Source organism: Muscardinus avellanarius (assembly GCF_963383645.1).
Source record: "Muscardinus avellanarius genome assembly, chromosome: 18".
NCBI classification, from domain to species: Eukaryota; Metazoa; Chordata; class Mammalia; order Rodentia; family Gliridae; genus Muscardinus; species Muscardinus avellanarius.
Window position 1 is genome coordinate 44,826,257 of NC_137804.1, and position 24,169 is coordinate 44,850,425.

Consider the following 24,169-nt stretch of genomic DNA (forward strand, 5'->3'; position numbering starts at 1 on the left):
CACGCCCAGCCACAATCTGCTTTTAATTTTTTATTTTCCTGGTACTAGAGAATGAGCCCAGGAGCATTCTACCTCTGAGTGAAAGCCGCAAGCCTTTTTGTATTTTTTCTTAAACTAGGTCTTGCTAGATTGCTAAGAATCTTGCTAGGTTTCTGAGGCTGGCCTCAAACCCATGATCTTCCCATCAGCCGCCCAAGTTTGGAATTACGCCATTCACCACAGCACCCGGCTTCTGCTTAGCTGGCGTTGTGCACTAACTCACTCACGTGTTTGGCACCTGCTGGGAATGAATTAAAGAACCTGTGTGTGTTCTTCTAGACTCATTCTACATCTTCAAACAGAAATAAGGAAATAAAATCAAGAAGTCAGCCTCACGCCTCGCGCAGTTCTCTTAATATTGCAGGGGCTATGGATTTTGAACCTGAAAAAACAGGTAAAATGAAAAGCGTATGCTACTAGAAACACATATGAGAATAAAGACAACGGGTTGGTGCTCAGAGCCCGTAACGCTGGGGCCTGGCGTCCTCATAAGAATCCCCCTGTGGAGCACAGGGCTCCTCCTGGGAGACTCAGGAGGAACGTTCCGAGCAGAGACCATTTCGGGCGATTCCGAGACTCACGTGCTCTGAACAAAGTCCAAAATCCAGCACCTGCTCTATGAATGGAAAAATAACACTAAACTGTGTGAACGGCCAGGGTCCACCTCTGTGGAACAGGGGCTAGTGTAAAATTATGTGGGGTTGGATGGGGAATGAACAGGCGGAGGGCAACCAGTGTTCTTTACAACTGGGGTTCGTGTGGGGACCGTGACAAAAGGATCTGGCACAGTCCCGCTCTAGGAGGGAAGCAGTCAACGGGCAAAGTGAGAAGAGAGGGAAGAGAGAGTGCCGCTGGGCTGCAGCCGCACATTTTAAGGAGCGCACACTTTACGTGCTGCACTTCCCCGTGGGGGTCGTGGTCAAAGACAGAGGACGGGAGAGAAAAGCAAATGAGTTTGCCGTTCATTCGGCATGCACACACTGCCGTCAAAATCACTTACACGAACAAGCAAATCAGATATGTGGATCAAGAAGCACAGAACATGTGCAAGGGGAAAAAAAGAAAATGTGCAGGGAATGGACACTGAATGGTACGCAGGGTCCTCCATGGGAAACGCTTTAATATTCATCAAACCGACAGGGTCTGAACACAGGGGCAGTCTACCTCCGAGCTACGTGCCCAGCCCTGTTTACTTCTTATATTGAAACACGGTCTCATTGAGTTGCTGAGGGTCTCAGAAGGTGTCTGGGCTGATCTCAAACCTGCAATCCTCCAGGCACAGTCGAGAAAGTGCTGGGATCACAGGCATGTGCTACTGTGCCGGTTTGAGTTGGGTTGTTGTACACTATCTGCACATAACGTAAAGTATAAAAATGAAAGGCTGCTACTCTGATATATGTGATTCCCATGTAGGTTTTAATTATATTTTATATTATTGTTCCACAAGTAATTTCGTGGTTCTTATTTATATATTTACTTACTCACTTACTACACTGTGGTGTGGGGATCAACCCAGGGTGATGTATAACAGTGCTGCACTCCCGGCTCTTTTTATTTTATTCATGAGACAGTTTCTCATTAACATGTCATGGCTGGCCTCAAATTTGGGATCCTCCTGTCTCAACCTACCACGTTTCTGGGATTTGAACTTTATTTATTTATCTTATTTTATTTTGCAGTACTGGAGATGGAACCCAGGGGCATTCTACCTCCGAGCTACACCCCAGCCCTATTTTTTATTCTTTATTTTGATACAGGGGCTCACTGGGTTACAAGGGCCTCACTAAGTAGCTGAGGCTGTCTATGAACCACGATCCCCCTGTCTCAGCCTCCCGGATGCTGGGATTACAGGCGTGCGCCACCACAGCTGACTTGGGAGTCAAACCTTAAAAATTCTATATTACAAGCAAAATACTGTGCATACCATTTTACTATTGATTTCTTACATCATTTTAAAATTCAAGCTGATTATTTTAATTCTGCTTCATTAATTATAACCACATAAAGTATTCCACTGCATCGATATATCACAACTTCTCCTTTTTCTATCTGGTTGACACTTTGGAGCTTTCCCCTCTCATACACTTCTACAGATGGATACACATAAAATGCGAAATCAGGCATAGGAAAGCTCATAACCTTTGTGGAAGGGAATATAAAAGGTGTCTATATTGTGTGTGTGTTCATATTTACAACCCAGGGGTGTTCTACCTCAAAGCTACACACCCAGCCCTAAATATATTTTTTTGAAACACGATCTCATTATGTTACTGGGGATCACTTTAAATTGCTGAGATTGGCCCTGAGCCTCCGATCCTCCTGTCTCAGCCTCCCAAATACTGAGATGACAGGTGCATGCCACCACATCCTACTTACTTATAATTTTTAACTTGCATAGAAGTTATGTACTTATCGCCTATAAAAGGATATGAAGCTGATTAGCAGAACATGAATATCAGCTAGTTCTCAAAAGGGGAGGCACGGTGGTCCTTTTTTAACTATTCTTACAATATCTCTGCTGTTGTTTATTTTAGAGAGGTACTGGTAGCCTCCTGGTTCGTCCAGGTCTGCGCTTCCTCTCCAGCATCCTCACACCAGTTCAGAGAAGAAGCCAAAGCCCTTCTCTACCAAGAGGCACAGGGAGGTGATGGACCCTGGGGTGTCTCTGTTGAGCACCTCTGCTCTCCCTCCACCAGCCAAAGGGTGCGGGGAAAGGCCAGCCGATCTTATCTCAGTTGCCGCATTTGAGAAGAGGCTCTGCTCCAGAGGAGCACGCTCCTGACCCGGCTTGCACGGAGGACTGATTTTACACAAGTGTCAGGGAATGTCCAGAGAGTAGACTGACAGGTCCGCGGGGCCTCGGTCTTGGTCCCTTAGGCCAGATTCACAAACATATCAATCACTAAGCCAAACATGAGGAGGAGGAAGAGGGGAGGGAGTGGGGTGCAAATTGGGGAAGGGCTAAATGAGTGAGGTGTGCATGTGTGCCTCTGCCAGCTTGTGCTCCGTTGAGATGTATGGCTACAAGGCACCGATAAAAATTTTAAAAAACAGCATCAAAATTAGCAAACACCTGCCTCGTTTCCAAAACTTTGAGAGGTGGTGGGTTACCTGGCTGGCATCTTTGTGGAACGGCCCGTGCTCTGCCCTGGATGTCGGACGGACACCGTAGATCTGTCCTCGGCAGGTGTAGAGGGACCGGCTGAGGCGCTGGGCTCCGTGCCAGCGAGACGTGCCCTGGTGATCATCAGACCCCGCTTCCTGACTGCACACAGAATATATATTCCATGTATCCCCTGGGCCTAATATCCAGTGCTCCTCATTAGAAAAATATTCTTCTTGTGATTTGGATCCGAGGACAGCGTAAATCCTTAAAGACCAAGACTCCAGGTAGTGGAGAGTGGGGTGGCCGAGTGCCTCCCTCTCAGATCCAGCTTGTCCATTCACTTCTCGACTGCTTCTGCTCACTACAGAGTACGCGCCTTGCAAGCGCGTGTGCAAAAACCCTCCCTAACCCCATCCCAGTTGTGTGTGTGTGCCCAGAGCAGTGGGGCCTGAAGCTTGCCTCTTCTCGTAGGTGTGGAAGCAGATTTCATAGGAGGGGTACAGAACATGACTGTATGTGGCTAAGACATTACCACAATGCACACACACTGTGGGGTCTTCCTCTGAGGACCATTTGACCTTTCCTGAGCCTTGATCTTCACTCTGTGTATTTAATTCATCAGATATAAATTTATCATCAAAACACTTATTTGGATTAACCCCTTTTAGGATTTCATAACCGTGCACACCTGTAATCCCAATACTTGGGAGGCTGAGACAAAAGGATCGTAGGTTCGAGACAGGCACCACCAATTTAGAGAGACTCTTAGAAACCGATTGAGATCCTGTTTCAAAGCAAAAAGAAATTAAAAAGAGATCAGGGTGCATCTCAAAGGTACAACGCTCCCAGTTTCAATCCCCAGTCACAAATGACCGGCAACTCTATGAAAAAATATTCAGCAACAGTAATCATCAAGGAAATTCAAATCAAAATTGCAATGCGATATCTCACCTCGGCTACCGAGACTAATATCAAAATGAGAAAAAATCCCAGGCGTGGTGGCACAGCCCTGCAATCCAGTGCTTGGAAGGTGAGGAGGATCACGAGTCCAAGACAGCCTCAACCAGTTAACAAGAAACTAGTGAGACCCTGTTCGAAACGAAAATAGAAAGGGTTGAGGGTGGAGTTCAGAGGTAGAATACACAGTACCAAAAATTGTAAAAAGCCACAAAAAACAAGAAGTGCTGGTGAGTATGTAGAGTAAGGGAAACAGAGACGACGGTGGGAAGTGAATGATAGGGTGCATCATGAAAAACAGTAGGAAGCTTTCTTAATCAACAATAAATAAAACTACCATAGGATCCAACTATCTCACTACTGGGTATATATTTGAAATTAAGCCGGCATATACGAGACACATCACACTCCTGTGTGCATTATTCATGACAATCGAGCTATGAAATTATCCTAGGTGTCAGTCAGTGCGTGAATACATAAAGAAGATGTGGTGTATGTTCACAATGGAATATTATTCAGACATACAAAGTAAACTCATCCAGGCGTGGTGGTTTGCACTTGTCATTTCACTCCTTTGGAGGCTGAGACAAAAGGATCGTAGGTTCAATACCAGAAAGACCCTCAATGGTTTACGAAGACCCTGCTTTAAAATAAACAGTGGGGCCAAGGGTGTGGCTCTAAGGTAGAATGCTCCTGGGTTCATTCCCCAGCACCACAGAGAAAAAAAATACTGTCATCTGTGGCCACATAGATGGAACTTAACATTATGCTAAGTGAAAAAGTACGTCATAGAACGACAAATGCCACATACTCTCACTTATGTGTAAAAACCTGAGTTGATCTCATAGGAGAGAGTAGAAAGGGAGCCTTAGAGGACGTGGGGCCGCAGGGATGGCTAACAGATACAGGGGCGCCACTGGGAAAAGAGATGGCTTCTGATGTTCCATAGAAAGGGAGGATACACACGCCAGGCAAGACCTCATATAACATGTCAAAATGAGAACGTTCTCAGAGTTCCAAACAAAAACTCATCAAATGTGAGGTGGTTGCCATTCCGCTTAACCACATCTAATCTCTCTCTCTCTTTTTTTTTTTTTTTTTGGTGGGTCTGGAGATGGAACCCAGAGGCATTTGACCTCCGAGCTACACCTCCTGCCCTGTATTTTATTCTTTATTTTGAAACAGGGTCACACTAAGTTGCGGAGGGCCTCACTAAGTAGCTGAGGCTGGCCGCGAACCGCGATCCTCAGGTCTCAGCCTCCCAAATGCTGGGATTACAAGCGTGTGCCACCACGCACGGCTACATCTAATTTTTTTTTTTTTCTGGTGGTGGTACTGGGGTTCCTGGAAACACTTCTACCTCCGGGCTACACACCCAGACCTATTTTATATTTTTTATTTGGAAACAGGGTCTTTTAAGCCAGCGAGGCTGGCTTCCAACTAGTGCAATCGTCCCTTCTCTGCCTCACAAGCGCTGGGATTACAAGCGTGCAACACCACGCCCGGCTTCATCTAATCTTTACACACCATACACACAGGATAAATGTCACACTGTGCCCACAGCATGTATGACTCCACTTGTGTGTATATACATATATGTTTGAATATATATACATATATATATATATATATATATATATATCTTAGAAATGTCTTTAAATATCCTTAGAAATTAGAGCCCCCTAGTTGAATAGTGGAAGGGGATTCGGGGAGGGAGATGGGAAGTGACAGGGAGACCCGGTGAAGAAATAGTTCAACTACTGCTATGTTCATATATGGAGCTGTCGACACCAGTTTCAATATTTGGTCCAGGAATGAGGAGCGGGGGTACCTGAAGGGCTGTGCTGTGTGCATGCCCTTTCTATTGGCCTGGACCTCATTATGATGTGAAATTACAACGACCAATTAAGAAAGAAAGAGTGAAAGCACCTAGCCGAGGCTCTGAGTCCGTGGCCCGATGGCGCAAACCAGCGGGTGTGGAGAGCTGGAACCATCTGCCGCACGTCACACTTGTAGATGAAGAGCAGCAGACTCGGTGGCTGTGTCATCTGCTCATCTTAGAGAACCCCTGGTATCGGGATTCTTTTGGCTCATCCGTAATCCTATGTCTGTGGCTTAGAGTTCAACTCAGTCCAAAGCAAATGGCACATCACAGAAGAGATGGGACCCTTCCCTTGAGCCTCCTCAGGGCGCCCTTCATGTCCCTGCTCCTCAGGCTGTAGATGAAGGGGTTCAGCATCTGAGGGACCACAGAGTACATCACCGAGGCCACCGCCATCTTCCTGGGCGAGTCGGTCACCGCGGAGCTGATGTACACGCCCAAACCCGACCCATAGAACAAGGAGACCATAGACAGCTGAGACCCGCAGGTGGAAAAGGCTTTTCTTTTTTTTTTTTTTTTTTTGGTGGTACTGGGGTTCCTGGAAGCCCTTCTACCTCCGGGCTACACTCCCAGACCTATTTTTACATTTTTATTTGGAAACAGGGTCTCCTAAGCCAGCGCGCGTGGCTGGCTTCGAACCTGCGCGATCCTCCTGTCTCTGCCTCCCAAGCGCAGGGATTACAAGCGTGCCCACCACGCCCGGCTATTGGAAAAGGCTTTATACCTTCCTCTCACTGAGGGGATTCTCAAAACGGAGGAGACAATGTGAGTATAGGAGAAAATAATCCCCGAGACAGGTACACCACCAAACACGAGAGCCGCAACGTACACCATGATGTTATTGATAAAGGTGTCAGAACAGGCCAGCTGGATGACCTGCGCCAGTTCACAGAAGAAATGGGGGATGTCCAGGTCTGCGCAGAAGGACAGCCGCAGTGCCGTCAGACTGAGCAGCAGCGCGTTGGCAGCGCTGACGAGCACAGACAACAGAATCAGCAGAGCACAGAGGCGGGGGTTCATGATGGCGGTGTAGCTCAGGGGGTGGCAGATGGCCACAAAGCGGTCATAAGCCATGGCTGCAAGGAGACAGTTTTCCAGGCCAGCAAAGTTCAAAACAAAACAGGCCTGGGCGAGGCAGCCCGCGTAGGAGATGCTCTGGTCCTGCGTCTGGATGCTCACCAGCGTCTTGGGGATGGTGGTGCTGCTGATACAGACATCGGTGAAGGACAGGTTGCAGAGGAAGAAGTACATGGGGGTGTGCAGGTGGGAGCCGGAGCTGACGGCCAGGACGATGAGCAGGTTCCCCAGGACGGTGACCAGGTACATGGACAGGAACAGGCTGAAGACGAGCGGCTGCAGCACTGGGTCGTCTGTCAGTCCCAGGAGGAGGAATTCGGAAGATGTTAGGTTTCTGGGTTGCCTGTTGCTGGTGAATTTTTATAAAAAGCATGGGGTGAAAAGATAATAAAAATGTCTGAAAAGCACCAGCCGTGGGAAGTTGATAGACACGAGAGCTGTCACTCCTCATCTCTACTTACTGCTCATCTTCCCTGCAGTGAGGACCGCTCTCCAGGCTCCAGCATGACCCCAGAGTGCCATAGCAGTTGATATATTTTAAGACATAATTGATTAAAACCAAACCTTTCTCGTGGTGCTGTGGACTCAAGTGAATATTCAGGTGTTTTCTGATGCTGCTTTCCCCTCTGTACTTGTCCACTGACTCCTGTTTTTCCTCCTTTCCCTTCACTGAGATGAAACCTGATTGAAAACCAGTCCTTTTTCAGATTGGGTGCAAAGTGTTGAGAAGGAATCAAATACAAACGTGACTTTTGGATGGAGAGTCTTGCTTTCAACAAATGTTGATAATGAAATATTTAGATCTACCTTCTAAGGCCACAACATCCAAACATAAGCTCATTTTAAAATCATCTGAAGGTTTTTAAAAATCACAGATGAGTTCATTCTATCGTCCCCGTGTGCCCCTGGGCCACTCGGGGAGCTCAGTTTCCCTCACAGTGTGAGATACAGTGTGTGACTGTCCAAGAGCTGCCTGGCCATGTTGGGTATCTAGGTATACTGGAGGACCTGATAACAGAAGACACGGCATTCTGGCTCACCTGTGTTCTGGTCACTCTAATTCATTCTGGAAATCAAAGCCCTGAGCCGAGGACACAATCACAGCGCAGGTGGCCCAGTCACAAGAGTCCTCAAGGCGCCCTTCATCTCCCTGTTCCTCAGGCTGTAGATAAAGGGGTTCAGCATTTGGGGGACCACAGTGTACATCACGGAAGCCACGACACTCTTAACAGAGGAGCCCATCACTGCAGAACTCAAGTACACGCCAAAACCTGTCCCATAGAATAAGGTGACAACGGACAGGTGGGACCCGCAGGTGGAAAAGGCTTTGTACCTCCTCCCCACTGATGGCGTACTCAAAATGGAGGCCACAATTTTAATATAAGAGAAAATAATCCCCAAGGGAGGAACACCAAAAAATATATTACCCACTGAGTACAGCAGGGCGTTACTGATGAAGGTGTCTGAGCAGGCGAGCCTGACGACCTGCGCGAGCTCACAGAAGAAGTGGGGGAGCTCTGGGTGCGCGCAGAAGGACAGCGGCAGCGCCATCACTGTGTGCAGCAGGGCGTGCGCGATGCTCAGGAGCAGGACCAGCAGCACCAGCAGGACGCAGAGGCGGGGGCTCATGATGACCGCGTACCTCAGCGGGTGGCAGATGGCCACGTAACGGTCATAGGCCATCACCGCCAGGAGACAGTTCTCTAGCCCACAAAAAGTCAGGACACAGCACAGCTGGGTGAGGCAGCCCGCGTAGGAGATGCTCTGGTCCTGCGTCTGGATGCTCACCAGCATCTTGGGGATGATGGTTGTGCTCAAACAGACGTCATTCAGGGACAGGTTGCAGAGGAAGAAGTACATGGGGGTGTGCAGGTGGGAGTCGGAGCTGACGGCCAGGACGATGAGCAGGTTCCCCAGGACGGTGACCAGGTACATGGACAGGAACAGGCTGAAGACAAGCGGCTGCAGCGCTGGGTCGTCTGTCAGTCCCAGGAGGAGGAATTTGGAAGCGGATGTTTGGTTTGTGTTTTCCATGGTGCTGGTGAAACTTAAGGAAAAATGGGTGAGAAGTAAATGAGTCGTTTCTGCACGACTGTTAACCATGTCACCTGGAATGGCAAAAATGGAGATTCTTGGCAACTGTCTGGCTATATGGCTGAGGAGACCTGGAATGATGGCCAGCTGTCTGTTTTAGCATAGATTATAGAAAGAAATTTAGTGAGATCCTTGACAACTTAATGAGACCTTCCTTGTTTCAAAACAAAAATAAAAACAAAAACATTAAAAAATAAATTAAAAAAAATTTAAATGGGCTGGGGGGATAGGTCAGAGTTAGAATGCCCCTGGGTTCAATCCTCAGTGCAACAACATAAAAAATTTAAAAAATGATTAAACACAAAACAAAACAATAATAACAACAAAACCAGTACCTTAATCTGGGTGTGGTGGCACACACCTATAATACTAGCACTTGTGAGGCCAAGACCGATCAGATTTGAGACCAGTGTCAGGAACGTTGCAAGTCACTCAACAGCTTAGTGAGACCCTGTTTTAAAATAAAAAAAATTAAGAATTGTCCTGGGGCAATAGCTTGGAGGTAGAATTTCCAGTTAAATCCCCAGTAAAACACACACACACACACACACACACACACACACACACACACACACGCATGCACATTCAATTGCTGAAGCTATTACAAAGGATGAGATGTGTTGTTTTTTCTTGAGAAATAACTGATCAAATCTGTATCTGAGAGTCAGGGTTCCTCACTTGGCATGCCTCAGAATTTGCAGCGGTCCGCACAGTACAGAGGACTTGGTTCACGCTGCAGCTCCACGCCCTCGGGGGGCCCACGCTGCCTGGCAGGGACAGGGTCCTGGCTCAGCCACCTTGCCCAGCCTCTGTCCTGCACCTGGACTGTACAGGATTAGCATTCCTAAAAGTTCAGCACGTCTCGTAATTTTCCTTTAGAATTTTAGTGGTTTCTTATTGAAAAAAAAAAAACACCCAAGTACCCCTTGATTTTCAGGGTCTCTTCTTCCACACGTGCGGTTAATTTTAGCCGGCTGAGGCATTCACCCAGATGGCCATGAGAAGAGATGGGAAATGCTGCCTTTAAACACCCGGTGTGCACGAGCCCCTCCCTGGAATCGTGCACCGTGAGCCTTTGCAATGGATTCTCAGGGAGACTGAGTAAGTATGTGTGAGACATTCCCTATGTCATCCTAAAGGAATAGCTTCCGTGTGCGTGTGTGTGTGTGTGTGTGTGTGTGTGTGTGTGTGTGTGTGTGACAGAGAGAGGGAGAGAGAGAGATTGATTGATTGATTGATTGATTGATTTGGGGCATTGAACCCAGGAGTACTCTACTTCTGAGCTATGCTCTAGCCCTATTTGATTTTATTTTGAAACAGGGTTTCACTAAGCTGCCGAGGGCCTCCCTCCTTTGCCGATGCTGGCCTCGAACCGGCCATTCTCACATCTCATCCTGCCAAGTACTGGGGAGTCAGACAGGTCTCACCACGCCTGGCGAAGATCTCCCCTTAACGACTAGGTAACACGTCATTACACGTGACAAACAACAAACCAGCCGGCCGCCAGGTGCCAGGAAGAATGGCACGCAGAGGCTCGTATGAAGATAGCTGGAAAAGGAAAAACAAATGTCTGGCTTTTGGGAGACAGAAACTTACAAGCTCGAACAGACTGGAGTGATCAGGCATTTTACCAGGAGAGCCCGCCGAGAGCAGCGTGTTCCTCCTGGGAAGAGAGAAGGGCCTCTGTCAGTCGCAGTCTCAGCACGCAGCCTGCCTCCGGCGCCTTGTGAGCGGGACCAATCTTCAGCGGGACAAGAAGCCTGGGTGTCCTTGTGTGTATCATGGAAAATGCCTGGGGGTGTGTTCCTGAGCCCCAGGAACCTACCTGGTGACCATTTCACAACCTGCCCTCCCCCAGTCAAGATAGTGTGCAGGTTAAATACATGCATAATTTTAATTTGTGCAATAATGACTCAAATCACTAGGGAGGGGGCTAGAAGTCTCAGAACTACGTTAAGGATGAGAATAGATCAAATGTAGCCAGCACAGTTCTGAGCAGGCGGGGCTCTCTGACTGACATCTCTAATCGTGTGTGTGTGTGTGTGTGTGTGTGTGTGTGTGTGTGTGTGTGTGTCTTCCATAAGCAATAGCAAATGACCCTTTTATCCACTCAGAGGAAAGCAATGGAGCAGGCGTGGTGGTGCATGCCTGCGATCCCAGTACCTGGGAGGCTGAGACAGGAGGATTGCAAGTTTGAGACCAGCCTCAGCAATCTGGAGAGGTCCTCAATAACTTAACAAGACTCTGATTCCAAATAAAAAATAAAACGGAGCTGGGGGTGTAGCTCAGAGGTAGAATACCCCTGGTTCAAACCTAGCGCCCCAAACAAAACAAAACGCATCAGAGTCAACCACTAAGCCAAGCATGAGAAGGAGGGCTGGGGAAGGAATCGGGTGGGTAATGGGTTGGGGCTAACTGGGTGGCGTGTGCGTGTTTGTCAACACAAGTTTTTTACACCATTATGATGTACGAATACAGTGCACCATAAAAATTTTTTTAAAATAAATAAAACATCATGTTTGAGAAGGGGCAGCTTTCTCTTGCTGCTGTTCCAAGAGCAGGTGCCGGCAGGGCAGAGCGAGGGCCGTGTGAGCGCCGGAGAGCGTGTGTGGAAGGTGGGGAGGCTGGAGAGGGCAGCGGTGCTGTGGGGAGACGCCGCTCATCACCTCCTGAATGGGACCTCTGCTTCCCTTGGAGGGAACCCTCGCCAAACACCCACACTCATGTCCAAATCCGTCAGGGACTTGGGGTTATCTGGCTGGATTCGCGCCTGTAATCCCAGTACTTGAGAGGCTGAGAAAGGAGGGCCCCAGGTTCAAGGCCAGCTCCAGCAACTAAGCAAAATTCTCAGCAGCCTAGCAAGACCTTGTTTCTTTTCTTTCTTTTTTTTTTTTTTTTTTTTTTTTTTTGGTGGTACTGGGGTTCCTGGAAGCCCTTCTACCTCCGGGCTACACTCCCAGACCTATTTTTTATATTTTTGAAACAGTCTTACGCCAGTGCGGCTGGCTTCGAACCTGCGCGATCCTCCTGTCTCCGCCTCCCAAGCGCGGGGATTACAAGCGTGCGCCACCACGCCCGGCTGCAAGACCTTGTTTCTAAATAAAATATCAAAAGGGCTGGAGTGTGACTCGAAGACAGAATCCCTAGACTAAGAAATAATTTTAATAGAGGTTGCTGGGCGTCTCACCTGGAGGTTGGAGACAGAGTCTGTTCCTGGAACGAGGAGACGGGCCCGCTGAGCCGGGGGCCCAGGGTCTCTGGGAGAAGACGGAGCCATGGCTTGCTGCTTTGCCAGGGCTTTTGAGTGAAGTCTTCCTGCCCTGATCCTGCAGTCTCTGCCTCCCTCGGGGCTCAATATGCCTCATTATGCAGAAGCACACTTTCCCTCTGATCCCAGGCGTACATGTCCCAAAGGACCCGGCAGCAGACAGGAGGGTTTATTTTTTATTTTTATTTTTTGATTTTTCAAATTAGCTGTGTTATTTTTTAAATTAATTAATTTATTTTTATTTTTTTAATAATTATTTATTGAACATAAATAGTCTACATTTAAACTATATTTGGTGCTCTCTTCCCCCTGCCCCCATTTTCCCTTCCCCACTCCCACCAATGGTTGTCCAGATTAACCATGTCTTATTCATAATTTTACACATGTTCAGATGTAGACCCTCATTAATCAAGATCAGCCTTCCTCCTCTCCTATCTTTCCATGCAAACTTTGCTGATATTTCCCCTCCATTATCTGGAGTCCCACTGGTATCCTTTGTGTTTCCTAGTTTGGGCATATTAGAGCATAGACAGGAGGGTTTAGGATGGAGGTTTAGGATGCCGGGCAGGTGCGCACCACTCCACCGCAGCTGCGGCTTCTGCTCTTCCCTGTGCAGTGTGCGCCTCGAAAACACGGCACACTGAATGTCCCTGGTGAACACGGCCTTCCAGCTGACGTACCGCCACCCATGCCATCCCATCAGGAAGCGGAATCGAAGGTACAAGAACACAGGTCTCACACGCACACACAGGCGTGCTGCACGTCAGCACGATAATGCTTTAAGAAGAGTTAAGAGGCCATAAAATTGCAAACAATTAAGTGAAGGCGCCGTGAGCCTTAACACTGGTTCTCTGCACGTTTGCCGTAAGATTTTGACAAGTTCTCCAACTTTCTCATGCTGGTGTTGGCCGATCCCTCGTCCCCTGTCCGCCTGCGCCTCCCCTCCCCTCTCCCCTCTCCTTCCTAACTCAGCCGCCGTCACACGTGGATACACCAGGTACTGGATCATACTCCCCATCCTGGGCATCGTCAAGTGTGACCCTACTCTAGGAGATGATGTAATTAAGATCTAATCCATGTGTTCCGAAAAAAAATGTCTTAGGGATATCTATCCTAAATTAATTATTCTTATTAGAATAATAATAACCAGTACATTATATGTAATGCAGATAATTAATACTACATAACCTCCCCCCAACAAACTCAATCTAAATGTGGTTCAGTGAATATTAAAATATTTTCATATTATAATGCTTAACTACTTAATCTGTGTGGCTGGGTGGGGGCGGTACTAGGGATTGAACTCAGGGCATTCATTCTACTTCCGAACTGTACTCCCAACAATATATATATATATATATATATATATATATATATATATATATATATAGGCAGTGCTGGGGTTCCTGGAAGCCCTTCTACCTCTGGGCTACACTCCCAGACCTATTTTATACTTTTTATTTGGAAACAGGGTCTCTTAGGCCGCACGGTTGGCTTCGAACCTGCGTGATCCTCCTGTCTCTGTTCCCCGAGCATGGGGATTACAAGCGCCCGCCACCACGCCCGGCCTCCCAACACTATTTTATGTTTTATTTTGAAACAGGGTCTCACTAAGTTGCCCAGGATTTCACTAATTTTCCAAGGCTGGCCTTGAACCTTCAATCCTCCTATCTCAGCCTCCCAGGTACTGGAATTGCAGGCATGTGCTTCTTAAATAGTCTTTGCAATCAGTAGGGTCACTGTATTGGATGTAAGTATGCTTTATAATTTTATTTTTTATCACCCCCACTTTCTCTTCTATGATTTTAGCTTCAGTGGATATATCATATAAGCACTACAGCTATAGATATAAATTATGGGTGTTTTTATCAGTATCACTGCAGGAAATTGCAGGCCAAATGAGATGCTTTCAGCTGGTGCTAACCATTTTGGTGTTTCTTGAATTCTTTCACTTCTGAACTTCTAAGGGGAACATTTACAGATTCTATTTCCTCTCCACCAAGAAACACATCTCTCAGGTGGTATAATTCATGGGGATGGGCTTGTGGTGACGGGAAGGAAAGCGCTGAACATCCCAGTTACACTGTTCCAACCATCTTCTTTTTAACCTCCCTTACCCCAGATACCTTTATACCTCTATTTTATAAGTACTAGTTTTAGTTTCTTCCTTACATCTATATTTAAACCAATTTTATACATATCTGAATCTAGATACACTGACCTTTTCAAAGCACTATACTTTATATTTTTGATAGTTTCCCATGAAAGCATTGCATAACTATATATATATATATATATATATATATATATATATATGTATGTATATGTTATATATATATATGTTATATATGTGTGTGAGTGATATATCACATTGACTTGAACCCCCCAAATATTAGTAACCTTTGTGGTCTTTAGTAAATACCCAAAAGCAAGGTCACTCTATGCTACTGCGTTTTTATAGACCAATAATTTAGAAGTACATTTAATAAACTCAAATGTTCTTCACAGAAATTATCCCTGAAAATAAGACGTCGGATAAACACAGTGTCTTAAGACATATTTTTCTGCCACAGAAAAAAATTCCAAAGGCAATGGACATTGTATCTTAAGATATCGTATAGAGGCAAACATAATCCTGACTGATCATTTAGCTAGGAAAAATGCATATGTTAATAATTGATTTTCAAACCTTAAATTTATTCGGTTGTCAGACTGAAGGAACTCAGAAGGCCTTTAATTAGAACACAAAAATACATGTGCAAAAACCCAGGTGATTTTAGAAAAATCATGAGCTCCTCCCGCAAAAAATAAAACAGACATAGTTCTACCTCCGGACTTAGAGCGGTATCGCCTGAAGCATTCTCTGCCTAGGACCGGTATTTGTATTTAAATTTCTGTAATCTTCTGTTCTGTGATAACCCAAGGATTTAAGGTGGTCAGTCCTGAATTTAGCTGCACACTTTAACCAACGTGTCTTTCAGCTTAGCTCACGTCATGCCAATCTGTAGCTACTTTATACACCTTTAAATTCCCATCTAATTTTACAACACCTGAGGCTATTCAGTCTAATCCCAGTCCTTCATCGTTTAGCTCATGCAAATATTAGATTTGCCAAACACTGTTTCCTCACACATTATGTGGGGAGAGCAGGGTTTTTTTTTTTTGGTGGTACTGGGGTTCCTGGAAGCCCATCTACCTTGGGCTACACTCCCAGACCTATTTTATATATTTTTTTTATTTGGAAACAGGGTCTCTTAAGCCAGTGCAGCTGGCTTCGAACCTGCGTGATCCTCCTGTCTCCGCCTCCCAAGCGCGGGGATCACAAGCGTGCGCCACCACGCCCAGTGTGGGGAGAGCATCCTTAAGATGAAGAATAGCTGAGGAGTCGCCATGCTGAAGAGCTTGGTGAGTGTGCTTCCTTGGGGCTGAACGGAGACTCTTGTAGCAGATGGTCATGGCTGCAGAGAGTAATGTTCACCTCGGTTGCTAGAAGGAATGTGGGGTTTCTATCGGTGGGTCTTAGCAACAGGCAGGTTGGTATAAGACTCAGACCCGGTGCCATACGCTCATACATGTCATGGGGGACTGCCATGAAGCGGAGTGGCGTTCACCCAGTGGAGGAGGATGGTAGCTAAAGGTACAAGGAGGAGGCAGGGTGCTCTCTCCTAGCTGAATCCGAGTCACATCACCAAACGGTTTAATTTTCTGGAGCCAATTGATGAGTCTGGCTAGGTAAGTTTGACAGAGCGCACATCCTATTTAGGTAAAATTAAGCTCGTCTCAAATGCTTGCAGCTGCTTGGTCCAAAGCAAATTAGCTATGCATGGGCATCAAACAATACAGTCCTCTAAACGAACAAGTCTGGTATTTTTTTCTTGTTTTTAGTTCTAGGCTTACCACCCCAGTATCTGAGCATAGAAGCCCGGGGGGGGGGCTATCTGAAGGAAACGTATTTCTGTCTTTTCTTTTTCTACTCTGTTTATTTCCCATCTCTGTCGTCCTGGTTCTGTGTCCCTGTTGAAGGCTCAGCCCTCCTTTCACCTGAAGGCTTCTTGTGCTCTAACTCAAATTAGAAGTTTCTTTTTCTTTTTTTTGGTGGTACTGGGGGTGGAACCCAGAGGCTTTCTACCTCCGTGCTATACTCCCAGGCCTATTTTATATTTTATTTGGAAACAGAGTCTCACTAAGTTGCTGAGAGCCTCACTAAGTAGCTGAGGCTGGCTTCGAACCTGCACGATCCTCCTGTCTCAGCCTCCCAAGCGCGGGGATGGCAAGCGTGCGCCCCCACGCCCGGCTTAGAAGTTTCTTACACTCTCTCAAGACACTTTATTAGCCTCTCCCCTCACGGGATTTCCAGGCACGTCTTAGCATAGGCAGGCGGGTATAAGCCCTAGCTAGGCCCGCCAGGACTGCGGTTAAGCTGTACGAAATCACCAACAGAACCGCAGATCCACTGACCCCACTCTTACTCCATGTCCTGAGCACAGCCCACTCACACTCATAACCTCTGAGGTACCTGACCACCAGGATGTTACGTATTTCCCTCCAAGATGTACATGCCTTGGTCCGTGCCCGAAGTGACCTGGTCACCTAGGCTTGCTGGGCCTGCTCCTGTGTTACCAAGAGGCTTTCTGCTGGGTCTTGGCCAGTTAGGTATCTGCCAGGTTATACCCAGCACCCAAAAGCCACTGCATTGAGGCTCTGGAACTTCTCTCCCGCACGTCAGGAGCCCGCGGCTTACGTCCAAATGGAAGGCATCCCAGGCACGCCCCAAAGTGGTTAGAAATGGATTCTAGGGAAGCGGAGAATAAAAACTCACATAATCAAAAGTAACTAGGCAAGGCGATTCACTTCTGCGGAAGCGCGTGCCCCGACATAGAGTCTGGTGAGCAAACACGCAGAACTGGCCATCTGTTTGGCTTTATCCCCGATGGGAACCCGCCTCTCACCCTGGTTTGAGGAGGGCCTGTGTTCACAACTCTGAGTTATTTGCTCTCTATTACAGACAGAAACATAGATTTGACCAAGACGTGAAGTCTTAGGGTACTTTCTGCATTAATGACCTCACTTGTAGGAAAAAGTTCAGGGCGCGTTCTTAGAACTAACTTATATTCAAATTGCACAGTAGACCCAGGCTAGAGTTACGGATGGACACTTAAGCTATAATCACAACACGGGAAGGAGTACACTTCTATGTAATTTTCTTCTTCAAAAGTAAAGATTTTTTTTTTAATTTCTTACACTAGGTTGCTGAGATCCTCACTATTGCTGAGGCTGTCCTTGAACATGCCACCTTCTGTGTCTAAGCCGCCCAATACTGGGAGTACAGGTTTGTGCCACCACACCTGCAGAGAGCGCAATTAAGCAACTGGAATTGTGTGTCAAACATCAAAGTCAGCTCCGAAGAAATATCGGGTTTCAAGCCCAGTTAAAATGGACCTGGTCATTTTGTTTTTTTAGTCAATTTATAAAAATGTATTGGCAAAGGATATTCGTGTGTGTGTGTGTGTGTGTGTGTGTGTGTGTGTGTGTAAAATAGATAACAGGATTAGAGCCAGGACCTCACAGAGGCTAGGTAAGCAGCAGGAGATTTTACATATATGATATTTATTTATTTATTTATTTTATTTATTTTTTGTGGTAATGGGGGCGGAACTGAGAGGCCTTCTACCTCTGGGCTATACTCCCAGACCTATTTTATATTTTTATTTGGAAACGGTCTCACTAAGTAGCTGAGGCTGGCTTCGAACCTGTGCGATCCTCCTGTCTCAGCCTCCCAAGTGCTGGGATTACAAGCAAGGCCTGATTGTGTGACTTTAAATCTAACTAGAATGTATAATGACATTGCACCAATAAACTTCTAAAAACAATTATTTTTAGAAAGAAAAATGTAGTGACCGAAAAACGTAGGATCAGGCATTCTAGCTCAACTAAAATTCTGTTATTTTGATTTAATCTCAAAACCCAGGTCGGAAAGCAAACGCCGACCTTTCATGTAGGAGAATCTGTCCCACCTACAAGTCTCCTCAGGGCGCCCTTCATGTCCCGGTTCCTCAGGCTGTAGATGAAGGGGTTCAACAATGGAGGGACCACAGAGTACATCACGGAGGCCACCGCCGTCTTCCTGGGCGAGTCGGTCACCGCAGAGCTGATGTACACGCCAAAAGCTGTCCCATAGAACAAGGAGACGACAGACAGGTGGGACCCGCAGGTGGAAAAGGCTTTATACATTCCTCCTGATGATGGCGTTCTCAGGACCGAGCACACGATGTGGATATAGGAGAAGATGATTCCAAAGAAGGGAATCCCAGCAAATAGGAAAGAAATCACGTAGAGCAGCAGGGTGTTGATGAAGGAGTCAGAGCAGGCCAGCTTGAGGACCTGAGCAAGCTCACAGACGAAGTGGGGAATATCTGCGGGTGCACAGAAGGACAGCCGCAGCAGCATCAGTGTGTGGAACTGGGCGTCCAAAGTGCTGGTGGACAGAGAGACCAGGACCAGCAGGAGGCAGAGGCGGGGGCTCATGAGGACCGTGTACCTCAGCGGGTGGCAGATGGCCACGTAGCGGTCATAGGCCATCACTGCAAGGAGGAAGTTTTCTAAACCAACAAAATTGAAGATAAAGCAGGCCTGGGCGAGGCAGCCCGTGTAGGAGATGCTCTGGTCCTGCGTCTGGATGCTCACCAGCATCTTGGGGATGGTGGTTGTGCTCAAACACACGTCAGTGAAGGACAGGTTGCAGAGGAAGAAGTACATGGGGGTGTGCAGGTGGGAGTCGGAGCTGACGGCCAGGACGATGAGCAGGTTCCCCAGGACGGTGACCAGGTACATGGACAGGAACAGGCTGAAGACGAGCGGCTGCAGGGCTGGGTCGTCTGTCAGTCTCAGGAGGAGGAATCCTGAAACAGCTGTTTGGTTTCTAGCCTCCATGTTGTTCAAAAACCTATAAGAAAATCTGTATGAATACAGTGCACCAATAAAAAATAAAATAAAATAAAATAAAATAAATAAAAACCTAAGAACAGAAAAAAAAAAAAGAAAATCTGGGGGTGAAGAGATAATAAAGTGACCAGGTGTGGTGGCACATGCCTGTAATCCCAGAACTTGGTAGGCTGGGGCAGGAGGATCACAGGTTTGAGGCCATCCACACAATGTAGCAAGCCCCTGTTTCAAAATTAAAAATACAAAGGGGTGGAGCTGGGCGTGGTGGTGCACGCTTGTAATCTGAGCACTTGGGAGGCTGAGACAGGAGGATCTTGGCTTGCGGACAGCCTCAGCTACTTAGTGAGGCCCTTCACAGCTCAGTGAGACCCTGTCTCAAAATAAAGAAGAAAAATAGGGCTGGGGGTGTGGCTGAGAGGTAGAATGCTCCTGGGTTCCATCCCCAGTACTGGGGAAAAAAAAATGGAATGGAGATATAACTCAGAAAAGAACATTCCTGGGTTCAATCCTCAGTGCCAAAAAATAAAACAAAAGTAAAAACAAAAGAGGTATTAAAATGTATAAAAATGTATAGGCAGTAGGAACGACACTTAGGACCAAGCTAGAATATCTCCTGTGTGGACAAAAAGTGGCTTCACTCCCTCTAGGGTTCAGAGCCGTGAGACAGTCGGTTTCTGTTGTTACAGCACCATTCAGCGGTGCTCGGCTGTAGAGCCCCAGCACCTACGACATGGAATGTCTTCCCCAACATCTCTACAAGAATTCACACAAATTTCTGAACATCGTGTGACATTCGACATGCTGGAGAGGGCCTTGATTTCTGCTTAGAAGGAAACTACTCCAAATGTGGGACCAATGGAGGCTTCGTCCCCATCAGTGTGACTCATGAGGGGGTAGAAAGAAGGCAGACAGGGCCAGACAGCCGAGACAGAGAGACTTGAATTTCTGAGAGGCCACAGATGCTAACTACCTTCCAACATGGCGAATGCCAAGTGCTGCCAAGATCAACGGCCTGCTGAGAGTGGCCAGAGGTTTACAAGCTCCAGCTATTCTTGCTGATACGCTGCCCCGGGAGATTCCCAGGAGAGGGCAGGAAGCAGTGTCTGGGACCCCAAAAAACAGGAGGAAACTCAAGAAAGACACGTATCTAAGTCCCTGGAAACAGGTCTGGGACCCCAACTGGGAAGGGACACTCAAAGAAGCATATAGACCCCCAGACACGCCACTTTTAAAGGCTGTCCATTCGGGGCTCATCCCTCTTGGGAGCGTTTCTATCTCTCAAATCGTGTTGGCTTTGAGAGACGGCAGTGTGCAATTGATGGCCCTTGGCCCAGGCAACTCCCAGGGGTGACCAGAAGACATCTGCTGGACATCAAGATCAACGGAGGCCCCTAGGCGTGGGCTGTACCTCTCTGCAGCAGTTCTCCTGGGCCTTGGGAGAAAGCAATTTGCAATGGAGGGCTAGTGGCGAGGGCTAATCCCAAGTAGTGTCCAGAGGCAGCTGCTGGACACCACGTCCCCAGTGCCCGCAGGGGGATCTGCCCCTCTTCCCCCATCTGTGTTCTCTTTACAGTAAACTCCACGCTTGCCTTCCTGTGTCATGCATCTCACTTCACAGACAAGAACCCGATAAGGAAAACCTCCCTTTCACTTACACGCGGATGTGTCTCTAGGCGACATCAAGGGGCAGGGGAGGGGGCGGTACTTGTTTCTCTGTCCCCAGCATGACATTGTATTAGCACATCTCGCCCCTGGTCCAAAACCTTCACTAATGGTCTTTGTCTTACCTGGCTCGCTTCAAGGGCAATGATGCTCAACATCTCACCTGAATGCAGAATGCAAAAAGTCTTCATCTGCACTTCTTGGGGCGAGCAGGCCGACCAGCTGTCAAGGCGCGGGCTCCGGCCAGGAAGAGTTTTTTCTCTGGAGGAGGCTCCGATAACTTCCTGGCTTTGAAGGCTGTGAAATTAAGTGGCCCCACTTAGTTAGGTGACTCCTGTCGCCTCTGGGGCCCTGGAGGCTCAATCTCCACAGCTCCTCCCTACACCAGCTCTTCCGCAACCCAAGGGAGGATTCCGGGAGGGCTGGTTCCCTGCCCCTGAGGCCTGATGGGAAAAATTCAGTTCTCCTTGCATTGCATAAAACTTGCATTCATTTCTTCCCTAATTCCAGTGTTCTTTTTAAATGACAAATCTCTATAATTACTAATGTCAGAGAAAACAATTCTTATAGTAGGTTTAAAAATATTCTTATATAAGTGAGTATAAGAGATCTCTGTAATTACAGGAAAACTAATTCCTATAGTAAGCTTAAAAAAGTCCTTATATAAGTAAGTATAAATAATGTAATTATACGCATTGAAATATCTTGAAAATATATTTAGGAGTGTGTTTCCAATGTAGCACTGATGTTTACTGAATTAAAAAAAAATTATTGGTGCACTGTAGTCATACATCTTAATGGAATACAAGATGGTAGAGGCGTACATCCACACATCATCCGATTAGCCCTTACCCAATTCAGTGCTTTTATTGGTAATGTATTATAATTGTAAATATACAATATAGGATCCCACCCGCTCCCTCTCACTTCCTGAGTGTTATTGACATTGGTTTTGTTAACTTCATGCGGGTACACAGCAGGATTTAAACTTTTTCCTTCGCTGAGACTCTTTTTCCCTCTGCCCATCTCTCCGAATCCCCGTCCTCTGTGCTGCTGGCCTCTCTCTTTATTTGTCTGAAGCTCCTTTTATTTTCCAGTTTCTCTCTATTGTCTGCATATGGGGGGCACTGGCACCGCCACTTTCTGCGCCTGGCTGACCTCGCTTAGCATAATGCTTTCCACTCCATCCCGTTTCCTGAAAATGGCATCAACTTGTTCTTCTTCATGTCTGAGTAGAATTACCCCGTGTGAGTGTGTACATTTAATTTCTACTCAGGCAAGCCCCTCTCTTCATCTCTAAGCTGCATCCACATTTCTTTTTAAAATATGATATGAGACAGGGTCTTGCTGAGTAACTGGGATTGGCCTGCAACTTGTGACCCTCCTGCCTCCGCCTCTGGACATCTTGGGATTACAGGGGTGCACCACTCTGTCCACCCAAAAAAGTATTCTTCATCGTGTGTGTGTGTGTGTGTGTGTGTGTGTGTGTGTGTGTGTTTTACTAGGGATCGAACTCTGGGGTATTCTGCCTCTGAGCTACACCCCCAGCTCTCTGTATTTGTATTTTATTTTATTTTGGTGGTACTGGGGGTCCTAGAAACCCTTCTACCTCCGGGCTACACTCCCAGACCTGTTTTATATTTTTATTTGGAAACAGGGTCTCTTAAGCCAGTGAGGCTGGCTTTGAACCAGCGTGATCCTCCTGTCTCCGCCTCCCAAGCGCGGGGATTACAAGCGTACGCCACCACGCCCGCTGTACTTTTATTTTTTGAAGCAGGGTCTCACTAGGTTTCTGAGTGTCTCCTGCATTGCTGAGGCTGTCCTTGAAGATGCAATCCTTCTATCTCACGTAAGTATTGGATCACAGGAGTGCATCTCCATGCCTGCCGTGTGTGTGTGTGTGTGTGTGTGTGTGTGTGTGTGTGTGTGTGTGTTACTACTGAGGATTGCACCCAGGGGCATTCTACCTCTGAGCTACACTCTCAGCCCTATTTAATACTTTTTATTTTGAAACAGGCTCTCACTAAGTTGATGAGGGCCTTACTTAGTTGCTGAGTGGGCTTTGAAGCCTGTGATCCTCCTGTTGCAGCCTCCCAAGTACTGGGATAACAAGCGTGAGCCAGCAGCTTTTTAATTAATTAATTAATTAATTTATTTATTTATTTAGCTTTAAAGACATTCCATTTTCTGAACTCACAAACAGCACCTCTGAAGTGGCAGCATCGACTCAGGACCCAGGGTGCACGCTTCCTGAACCTCTAGCTGCAATGACCATGGTGGTGGTGGTGTTTTAGTTTTGGCGTGGAGTTTGGTTTGGAGCTGGTGACTGGGCGGGAGCACTGTGCATGCTCAGCCAGCGCCCCACGGTCAGCCACACTCCCAGCCCCACACCTGGCAAGAGCCTGTTTCAAAGCAAAATATAAAAGGGTTGGGGCGTAGCTTGGAGATATAATGCCCCTGGGTCCAATTCCCAGACTAAGAAATAATGTTTAAAAGGCTGCTGAGCATCCCACCTGGAGGTTGGAGACAGACTTTGTTCCCAGGGTAAGGAGGTGCCCGCTGAGCCGGGGGTCCAGGGTCTCTGGGAGAAGACGGAGCTGTGATTTTCTGCTTTGCCAGGGCTTTTGAGCCAGGTCTTCCTGCCCTGACTCCTGCAGTCTCTGTCTCCCTCGGGGCTGAATATCCAAAGCGCCTCATTATGAAGAAACACACTTTTGCTCTGATCCCAGGAGTGCACGTCCAGAAGGACCCCATGTGTAGACAGGAGGGGCTCAGGATGGAGAGTCTCCTGAGGCTGGGCCAGATGCACATCGCCCTGTTTCCTCTGCTCTTCTTCATCGTGTGCGCTCCACAAACACAGCACCTCGGACGTCCCTAGTGAACGCCAGCCTTCCGGCTGACGCGCCGCCACCCATGCCATCCTGTTAGGAAGCCGAATGGAGCTGAAGGTGCAAAAATACAGATCGCACACAAGCATGATATAGTTAAAAAGAGCTATGATTATAAAAAATCAAAATTATAAAATCGCAAACATTTAGAAGTGTAATAATTAAGTGAATATTGAACCTTAATATTGTCCCCTATGTGTTTTCCGTATGATTTTGGCAAGTTGTCCAACTTTCTCACCTTGGTGTTGGCTGAG

The 24,169-nt window shown here is 47.1% G+C and overlaps 2 protein-coding genes across 2 annotated transcripts; both read right to left on the minus strand.

The window, feature by feature from the left end:
* Positions 1-6,251: 6,251 nt before the first annotated feature.
* Positions 6,252-7,394, minus strand: LOC308276414 (olfactory receptor 7G2-like; the record flags this gene model as incomplete). Its single annotated transcript, XM_080715153.1, has 2 exons — positions 6,709-7,394; positions 6,252-6,513 (listed from the first exon to the last, which is right to left on the minus strand). The coding sequence occupies exons 1-2, from the start codon at positions 7,308-7,310 to the stop codon at positions 6,252-6,254; spliced, it is 864 nt and encodes a 287-aa protein (XP_080571279.1). The 5' UTR covers positions 7,311-7,394.
* Positions 7,395-8,159: 765 nt separating this feature from the next.
* On the minus strand, positions 8,160-19,353 carry LOC308276656 (uncharacterized protein; the record flags this gene model as incomplete). The annotated part of the gene is made up of 4 exons (XM_080715481.1): positions 8,160-9,108; positions 12,343-12,412; positions 13,000-13,179; positions 18,438-19,353. The coding sequence occupies 4 exons, from the start codon at positions 19,351-19,353 to the stop codon at positions 8,160-8,162; spliced, it is 2,115 nt and encodes a 704-aa protein (XP_080571607.1).
* Between the last annotated feature and the right edge of the window lie 4,816 nt (positions 19,354-24,169).